The sequence below is a fragment of the Callithrix jacchus genome, chromosome X, assembly GCF_049354715.1.
Source record: "Callithrix jacchus isolate 240 chromosome X, calJac240_pri, whole genome shotgun sequence".
NCBI classification, from domain to species: Eukaryota; Metazoa; Chordata; class Mammalia; order Primates; family Cebidae; genus Callithrix; species Callithrix jacchus.
In genome coordinates this window covers 149107310-149116401 of record NC_133524.1, presented here as the reverse complement: position 1 = coordinate 149116401, position 9092 = coordinate 149107310, and the positions used below count along the sequence as shown (strand labels likewise).

Below are 9092 nucleotides of genomic sequence, written 5' to 3'. Positions count from 1 at the left end.
CTCTCTTTCTCTTGCTCACTCTGACACATGGTTTCTTGTTCTGTGATGGGATGATGCCTTCAGAGCCATGAGCTACAATACATTTCTGCTCATTATATGTTATCTGGTCTCAGGTGTTTGATTATAGAAGGACAAAACAGACCGAGATAGAAAAAAAAAGGAGAAGAATGTAGTCTTCCTGTGAGAAGTAGAATGAGCTGCAGTACATGTCTGGTCAGGGGAGCAGTCAGTATCCCAGAGGTGACTGTGAGGCAGAACCTCTTTCCAAGGCTTCAGCTTCTGTGATGTTGTGATACCAGGTAGCTAGGCAGTGGCTTCCAGCACTTTTTCCCCTTGTCACATGAAGGAGATTGATTTAATGGGCTGTCAATTGTCTATTTTTGTCCAGTACGGAATATGGAAGTCTGTGTTTTCCTGTCTCCGCCATCAGGAATTTCTGCAGTTAAAGGGGAAGAAGACGATATCCCTTTTTTTTTTAAAGGCAGGATCTGTGTCTGTCGTCCGGGCTGGAGTGCAGTGGTATGATCTGGGTTCACTGCAAACTGTGCCTCCCAGTTCCGAGCAATTCTCCTGCGTCAGCCTCCTGAGTAGCTGGGATTACAGACCTGCGTCACCACACCCAGGTAATTTTTGGATTTTTAGTAGAGACAGGATTTCGCCATGTTGGCCAAGCTGATCTCAAGTGATCTGCCCACTTCAGCCTCCCGAGGTGGTGGGATTAGAGGCCTGAGCCACCATACCTGGGTGAAGAAGGTGGTGTCTGCAAATGTCTTGCTCAGTGACCTTCAATGTAAAATGTTTTCTGTTTTTAAGACATTTATTAAAACATTACCCAAGAAAGCTTGCTCTTTTTTTAATCACTAATAAAGAAACACACATATATTCTCTCACCACAGGTCCATAACTTCTGGCCCTGAAGCGTAATCATAGCCTTCAGACCATTGCTACACACAGCCTGGGCAGGGGTAGGCAGCAAGTCACCCGGCTTTCAGCAGAATCAGTCCTGCACTAGGCCTCCTCACTGAGAACTTGCATTTTTTAAAGATTGCCAGGGTATTTGTGTGCATCTTGAAGTAGGCCGTGAAATCAGGAGAATAATGGGAGAATAGAGTATTTTCAGTCATCTGGCTCTAAGTAAGCAGAAAAAAAAAATTATGGCCTTGTGAAATGCAGGCCGTAGCTGTATTTTTTACCTTCCTACCCCAGAACGCAGTCCAATAAAAAATACACAGGTGCTATGAGTTTCAGGTAGTAAGTAGGCTCACACCCCCTATTCATTATACGTGGCCTATATGCTGCACCCAGTGATGTGAACCAGGTCCTTCAGACACTGCTTGGGACACCACAGCTCCCCTCCAGTGGAAAAGAACCACAATGGCTGCTGGGACACATGGTAAATGAAGAGCCTGGGTGCCACCGTCGTCTAGCTAGTAAACTACAGGCGTGGGAGGTAGTCTGCAATGGAAGTGGCACCCAGTTGTTTTTATTGTCTGTTCTAAAAGGTGCGGGCTGGCACAGGCTCGCACGGGTGGTAGTGGGGTGGTGAGGACCCGTCGCATGGGAAGTAGGAGGGTTTGTGTCATAGGTGAGGAACTGTGAGTGGGCTGTGTGGAGTTACAGTGGGGGAGGGGGCGGTCATCACCCGATAGCCTCTTCCCGCGTCAGGTTGAAAAGGGGTGTGTGACTTTCAGGTAGTACACACGCTCACTTGGCCTATTTGTTACACATGGCTTATATGTTGTACTCGGTGATTTGCACCTGGCCCTTCACACACGGCTTGGTACGGCATAGCTCCCCTCCCACGGGAAAGAAACAGAATGACTGCTGGGTGACGTGGCAAGTGGGGAGAATAGCTGCCGCCATCGTCCAGTCAGTAAACTATAGACTTCCGAGCTAGTATGCAATGGAAGTAGTTCCCAACTGTTTGTATTGTATTTCCTCAAAGGTGAAGGTTGGCGCAGGCCGGCACAGTCTGGCAAGGGTTGGGGTGGGGTAAGGAATTCTTGATAGGGAAGTAGGAAGGTTTATGTGGCCACTGCACAAATGTGAAAGAGCCGTGTGAAGTTTTGCTAGGGTGGGGGTCATCACCCAAAAACCTCTTCCCGCCACAGCCTTTAACAGGATCTGTGATGTTGAGGTAGTACGTGTAGTCATGTGGCCTATTGGGTACATGTGGCGTGTATGAAGAGACTGGTGCTACCGTTGTCCAGCCAGTAAAGTACAGGCATCTAGTCTGTAATGGAAATGGCTGCCAGCTGTTTGTATTGTATGTTCTCAAAAGTGCGGGCTCGAACTGGTGGGGTGGGGGTGAGGAGTTGCTTGGCGCGGGAAATAGAATGCTTTATGTCACTAGTGCGCAACTGTGAGTGGGCCGTGTGCACTTCCGCTGGGCGGGGAGGCGTTACCAGACAACCTCTTCCTGTCATAGCCTGGAGGCGCATTCGGCACAGAGGCGGCAGCCGCCTTAGACGTGTGGTGGTCGCGCTGCGCGATCACTCCAGCTTACAGGCCTTTCTGACAGGTACGGAGCTGGGCCTGGTCATACAAAGCAACCTAGATTAGGGGGTATATCGCCAATAACTTGCTATTTTCCACAGGGCCTAGGAGTTGCTATCCATAGTTTTCCAGGCAGAACTTCTGGGAGACCTTAGGCTGGGCAGGCCGAGACGGGTGTATCACTTTAGGTGAGGAGGTATAGCCTACCCAAGATGGTGAAACTCCGTCTCTACTAAAAATACCAAAATTAGCCGGGCATAGTGTTGGGGACCTGTAATTCCATTTATTCAGGACAGTGACGCAGGAGAATAGGTTGAACCCTGGAGGCGGAGGTTATGCTGAGCCGAAATCATGCCTGCTGCACTCCAGCGTGGACAGCAAAGGGAGACTATTCGTCTCAAAAAGAAACAAATTAAAAAATACTTTCTGGAGGCCTGTTCCACCCTCAACTCTTGACCCTTGTCCGTGCAGAAGAGCGGCTTCGGATCTTCTCTCCTAGATCCTGCCGCCTTCCACTGGTGCTGGTAGTTGGTTTATGTAGATAACAGGGTAGAGATGGAGGGAAACGGGAACGGACGTACTGGATTTCGGTACAGGGGGTTAGACTTGTATGGCGTAAGTAGTTGGGCTTCGTGAGTGGTCACTCATTGCGGTACGGATTTGACTCTGGGTGCGGGCAGGATTGAGTTACGACTTAGACATGGGTGGGGGCAGGGTTGAGGCACGAGTTCGACTGTGGGTGCCTGCAGGATTGAGGTAGGAGTTAGACATTGGGGCACGGATGATGCACGACTTTGACTGCGTGTGGGGGCAGGGTTGAGGTAGGAGTTAGACATGGGTGGGGGGAGGGTTGAGGCACGAGTTCGACTGTGCGTGGGGGCAGGGCTGAGAAAGGAGTTAGACATGTGTGGGGGAGGTTTGATGCACGAGTTCGACTGCCAGTGGGGGCAGAGTTGAGGCACGAGTTAGACGTCGGTGGGGGCAGGGTTGAGGCACGAGTTCGACTGTGGTTGGGGGCAGGGTTGAGGTAGGAGTTAGACATGTGTGGGGGAGGTTTGATGCACGAGTTCGACTGCGAGTGGGGGCAGGCTGGAGGCACGAGTTGTACGTCGGTGGGGGCAGGGTTGAGGCACGAGTTCCACTGTGGGTGGGGGCAGGGTTGAGGTAGGAGTTAGACATGGGTGGGGGGAGGGTTGAGGCACGAGTTCAACTGTGAGTGGGGGCAGGGTTGAGGTAACAGACGTGGGTGGGGGCAGGGTTGAAGCACGAGTTAGACGTGGGTGGGGAAATGGGTTGGATTTCGTGCTGGTTGGGATTGCGGTAGAGGTGGATCTTAGGTGTACGCACGTGGACCTTGGCAACGTGTGGTGGTTATGGTGAGGTAGCTAAGCGATGCAACATGGCTGCAATGCCGTAGCTTCCGATCAACATGGCTGCAGGGGCGGAGCTTCGGACAACATGGCTGCAGGGGCGGAGCTTTGGAGCGAGTAGAGTTTGCAGTGGGGGTGGGACAACAACCTTATCCTACGATCCCTTCTGTCCTATCAGCAGCCCCCACCAGCCCCCACCCTCCACCTCCCTCACCATTCCTTCCCATACTCCCTCTTTCCGCACCCCTCCCCCTTCCTCCCTCCTCCTCCCTCTGCCAGTTGAGCAGTTTCTTCTGTGGCTGCGCCAGAGTACTACTGGACACCTTTGCAGAATCACAACTGCCGTGGCCTGAGCAGAGACGTGTGTGTGGGACACAATCACAACAAAATACCTCTGCTTTGCCTTGGACAGATCCAGAGAAGCAAGACCCGTCACTGCTAACTCAGTAGCTGCCTAACTGGACAGAGCTGAAGAGCGCAGCAAGTGTGAAGTGGCTGTTATTGCAGCTTCCACGCTGCTAGCAGAGCCAGCCCAGCAAGGTGAGCAGCTGTGAGGTGGGCTCTGGTGGGAGGGACTCTGGAACCTTGGCAAAGAGTGAGGAGACAGGACTCACTGCAGGGTTCGCAAACTCTGCAGGATAGGGCCATCGCTAGGGCAAGAGTTGTTCGTTTCCTGCAGTCTGGCAGTAGGGACCTTATCTGCGTCCCTTTTCTGCCCGATTTCACCTTCCACACAATTTAAACCATGAACTCCTGTCCTTCTTTGAGCACTCACTCCTCATGCCTACCTCCCCTTTCCTCACCTACCCTCCTTGTTGCTAGGATGCTGTATTGGATGAAGACCGATGACATCACCTGTTGCTTCTCAAGGGCCTTAGCCTCACCACATGACACTACCATACAATAGCAACCCATGGTCCATGGTATGCTCTGTATCCATGGCAACACTGCAGTTTCTCACACAATCTCCACACCCACCACTCATTTCATTGCGCAGAGCTCCGGCCATCTTTCTCCTCTGTCAGGCATTTCCTGAGAAACACGGCCACTCCACCTCTCCTGCAGCCAGCCTTCACTTCCATTCCAGCAAGGAGGGTGCCAGGTGACCTGAGCCCACATAGCCCTGAGTGAGCAGTGGGGCAGTCTCCTGACTTTTGCCTGGAGGGCTTGTCAGTGTCCTCAGGTGTCAGGCCCTGCCTCCTGACGTTGGCCTTTTCACTACAGGCACCTGCAGCACACCCGGCTGAGTCCTCTGGACATCGAGGAGGAACCCACAGCAGGAGGAGGTCAGCAGGGAGTGTGGTGAGGTGGGGGGATCTTTGCCTGGGGAGACCCACCACACTCTGTTCTCCACACAATGACTTGAGCCTTGGGTAGCAGGGACTCCATCCCTGCTGGGGGTGGGGGCAGAGGGAGGGGCACTTGGGAGTATACGTTGGGGTGGGCATTAGCAATGCTCTTATCCCATTTGCTTTGCAGGCTGTGGAAACCTGTGACACTCCTGCCTTCCTACGTGGCAGTGGCTCAGAATCCTTTGAGTGCTGTCAAACCGAGCTGATTGTCGGTCCTTAGAAAGTGGGAGTAATGGCGGCAACACTGCTAGAGGATTGGTGCAAGGGGATGGACATGGATCCCAGAAAGGCCCTGCTGATCGTGGGCATCCCCGTGGACTGTAGTGAGGCGGAAATTACAGACACTGTGAAGGCAGGCTTGCAGCCCCTGTGCGCGTACAGGGTGGTGGGGAGAATGTTCAGGAGGGAAGACAATGCTAAGGCAGTCTTCATTGAATTGGCTGACACTGTCGATTATACTACTCTGCCTAGTGAGATACCGGGAAGGGGGGGCTCCTGGGAGGTGGTGGTAAAGCCCCGTAACCCAGATGACGAGTTTCTCAGTAGACTGAACTACTTCCTGAAAGATGAGGGCCGGAGAATGATAGATGTGGCCAGAGCCCTGGGATGTGGTGGCTTCCCTGCCGAGAGCCTGGAGGCAGAGGTCCTGCCCCAAGTTAGACCCCCACCTTTGGAGCCTCTGAAAGAAAGTATGTGGTACCGGAAACTGAAAGTGTTTTCGGGAACTGCTTTCCCTAGCCCAGGGGAAGAGACCTTTGAGGTCTGGCTGGAGCAGGTCACTGAGATCATGCCCATATGGCAAGTGTCTGAAATGGAGAAGAGGCGGCGTTTGCTGGAGAGCTTACGCGGGCCTGCGCTGTCAATCATGCGGATGCTCCGAGCCAACAATGACTCCATAACTGTGGAGCAGTGCCTTGACGCCCTAAAGCAGATCTTTGGGGATAAAGAGGACATTAGAACCTCCCAGTTTAGGTTTCTGCAGACCTGTCCAAAGATTGGAGAGAAAGTCTCGGCTTTCCTGCTGCGTTTAGAGCCCCTGCTGCAGAAAGCTGTGTATCGCAGCCCCATGTCAGTGCGCAACACAGACATGATTCGCCTGAAACATATCTTAGCTCGGGTCTCCATGACTGCTTCCCTCCGGGGCAAGCTGCAGCTCCTGGATCAGCGAGGGTGTCCTCCCACTTTTCTGGAGTTAATGAAGCTCATTCGAGATGAGGAGGAGTGGGAGACCACTACAGCAGTGATTAAGGATAAGCAGAAGCCTTCAGGGAGAAGCCGGGGGAGACAGGCAAGAGCAGAAGCCAGTGTGTCTGCCCCTCAGGTCATTGTGCAGCCAGGGTCTTTTACGGACAGCAGCACCCAGACCATACAGGGAGCCTTAGCCCCGTTAGTGAAGCGCAGGCGGCTGTCATGCACTGAAAGCCCTGGGGAGGAAGACTGCGGCCAGGCCATCAGTCCCAAGGAGGAAAACCAGACTCCAGACGGGGAAGGGCCACAGGCCACAGGAGCAGAGTCGGGAAACGACGCCAGGGCTGGGGCGATGAGCCATCCCAAGCCCTGGCAAGCATAGGCTCACAAGACCTAGGCACTCCTTCCCCTGGCATGCAGCAGGGACATTTTAACAAGGGGAAAGGACAGCTTACACAAATAGGGAACTTGATTGGGGCAGAGGGATGGGGAAATCAGATTGAGACCAAGTCCCCTTGCTTTCTACCAATTGGAAGGGACTTTACCAACCAAGACCAAATAGCATGTGGTTCAGTGGGGGCCAGGCCCATGGCCCCTAAGAGGTACAGGAGACACAAGCGGGGAGCCGCTACAATTAGCACATGGGGTGCCTGGGCTTTAGATGGGGGCCCCAACATAGCAGGGGCTGAAGAAGGTGTGTCTGAAGGCTCTGGCCCGCTCAACTGGTCACCGCCAAATACCCACTCTGTGGACTTCAATTCCCAGGCCATGTGGGACCTGGAGGAGCCTGCCTGGGACCCACCCCTGCGAGGAGCCAGGGCTGGTGAGGAAGAGCTGTGGGGCAGAGAGGTAAAGCCCCGCAGGGGGGGCCGCAGGGTTCAGCCCGTCTATAGGATCATCTACACTGCACTAGGAGAGCCCCAGGAAGGTAGCACCCACGAACCCCTGCGCCAGTGAGGAGGAGAAGTAGAAGGAGGATGATCAGGAGGAGGAGGAGGAGGATAAGGAGGAACAGGAGGAGGAGGAGAAGGGGGGACTTGGGGTTGGGTAGTTTTTGGCTTGCATCGTCGCTGGGCCCAGTTTGTGCTGCTGTTCTGTGTCATGAGCTCCACCTTTTTGCTGGCATGGATCTCAGCCAGGGACTGCTGGTTCTTTTGGGGATGTGTGTGTTCTTATTTGAGCAGCTCCTTTGCAGCGTACCCCAGTGCAGTTCCGGGAGACAGTGGGAAGGAGGATGGCAGATGCTCACCTTGTGACTGTTACCTCGACTGCAGGAGGATGAAGTGGACCTGGGACGGAACAGGGCTGCCTGAGGCTCCCGGGAAACTTTGTGCTTTTGTGTTCCACCCCTGTTGTTATTTGTGACTCAGTTTCCTCAGCTTGGAGTGGTGTTCCCTGCTGTGTTTTCCAGCATCCTGTGACTGTCCTGTGCAAGCCGTAGGGCAGTGCCCCGCCCAGGTGGGTGGGCTCAGGAGGGGGTGACCTGAAGCGAGTAGATCTAGCCAGAGTCCCCTGTCCTTGGAAGGAGAGATGTGCCAGGGGGCCCACATTGAGGGAGGGGGCCTGGGACTTGGGACCTGTGGCAGCTGTTTGCAGTTTCTCTGTTAAGATTCCCTTCTCTTCTGCACTTTTGTTACATGCTTCTGTTCAATAAATTTCCATCAGTGTTCAGCAGTGTCTTGCCTCTGCTGTGTGAAACTGGGGTGGGGGTGGTGTGCTGGGGGCAGGGTCCGTGAGGGCCTGTGGGGTTCCTTCGGCTGCATGGAGCCTGGCAACAGGAAGCTGGTGGTCACGAGCAGTGACTGGTTGGGTACTGAAGGCATAAGTGCCTTCAGGAATAAGTGGGTTGGACATCAAAGGAGCAGCAGGTGGGTCCCCAAGCCCCTGATCCCTGGCACTACTATAGGGCTGTGGCTCAAGGCTTTTGGAAGGGGCAGAGAGGCCATGTGTGTTACCCTGGGCCAGCAACCAAAGGGAAGAACCCCAGAACGGCCTGCACAAGCGGGTGGGGGAGGGGCTGTTGTGTGCCCATCCTTCTACTTCAGGGGGCAGGTGGCCAGCCTTGGCCTAGTCACCGAGGGACGTTTGGGGACAGTGTGTGTGCTGGCCAAGGGACAAAGTGTGGGCCAGGCAGGGATCCCACAGTACTCATGTCTCGGGTAGGGGTAGGCGAAGGGCAGGGAGACCTACACTTCATCCTGGGTCCTGTCCAGCTCCTTTCCTACTGGGCTGGGAGTGGCTCCACTCCTGTGTCCGGGGAGTGGGCAGTGGGCCATGAGCAGAAGGCACAGACGGCCCTGGTGAGTGGCCCCTTTCTGTCCTGGATCCCCAAAGCCCTCTGAGCCCTGGATGCTGCCTGAGAAGGGCTCCCCTATGGGGGACGGTGCTGCTAATCTGAACACCCCTCCTTCAGCACTGTGGCCAGAGGGACAATTCTTGGTGGGGACCTGAGGATCCTGGAACCTGCCCTCCTGAGCCCTCCTGGGACTGGCTCTCTCCCCCAACGGGCCAGTGAGATCCCCACAAATTGAGGGCACTCCTGGATCAGCCATTTAACTAACCCAGAGTCTGCGGGGGAAGGGACTGGGACAGGTGATAGGCCTCTCCCTGCACATGTGCAAGGAGGGGACAGGATCATGGACTCAAAGGTGGCGAGGGTCTCCCGGGAATCGCTCAGTCTGCGCCC

General features: G+C 54.5%; 1 protein-coding gene across 3 annotated transcripts; it reads left to right on the top strand.

Moving 5' to 3' along the window:
- Positions 1 to 2437: 2437 nt before the first annotated feature.
- On the top strand, positions 2438 to 8080 carry PNMA5 (PNMA family member 5). 3 transcript variants are annotated; one of them, XM_008990058.4, is made up of 4 exons: positions 2438 to 2521; positions 4279 to 4406; positions 5091 to 5152; positions 5346 to 8080. In XM_008990058.4, the coding sequence occupies exon 4, from the start codon at positions 5451 to 5453 to the stop codon at positions 6786 to 6788; it is 1338 nt and encodes a 445-aa protein (XP_008988306.1). In that variant the 5' UTR covers positions 2438 to 2521; positions 4279 to 4406; positions 5091 to 5152; positions 5346 to 5450; the 3' UTR covers positions 6789 to 8080. The 3 variants fall into 3 exon arrangements, with proteins under 3 accessions (XP_008988306.1, XP_035144567.1, XP_008988308.1); XM_035288676.3 differs by lacking the exons at positions 2438 to 2521; positions 4279 to 4406 and adding an exon at positions 4850 to 4968; XM_008990060.5 differs by lacking the exons at positions 2438 to 2521; positions 4279 to 4406 and adding an exon at positions 4850 to 4993.
- Positions 8081 to 9092: the final 1012 nt, after the last annotated feature.

Bases quoted from the DNA above. Each gene is read 5' to 3' on its own strand.
- PNMA5 (XM_008990058.4), top strand. From the start codon at position 5,451: ATGGCGGCAACACTGCTAGAGGATTGGTGCAAGGGGATGGACATGGAT.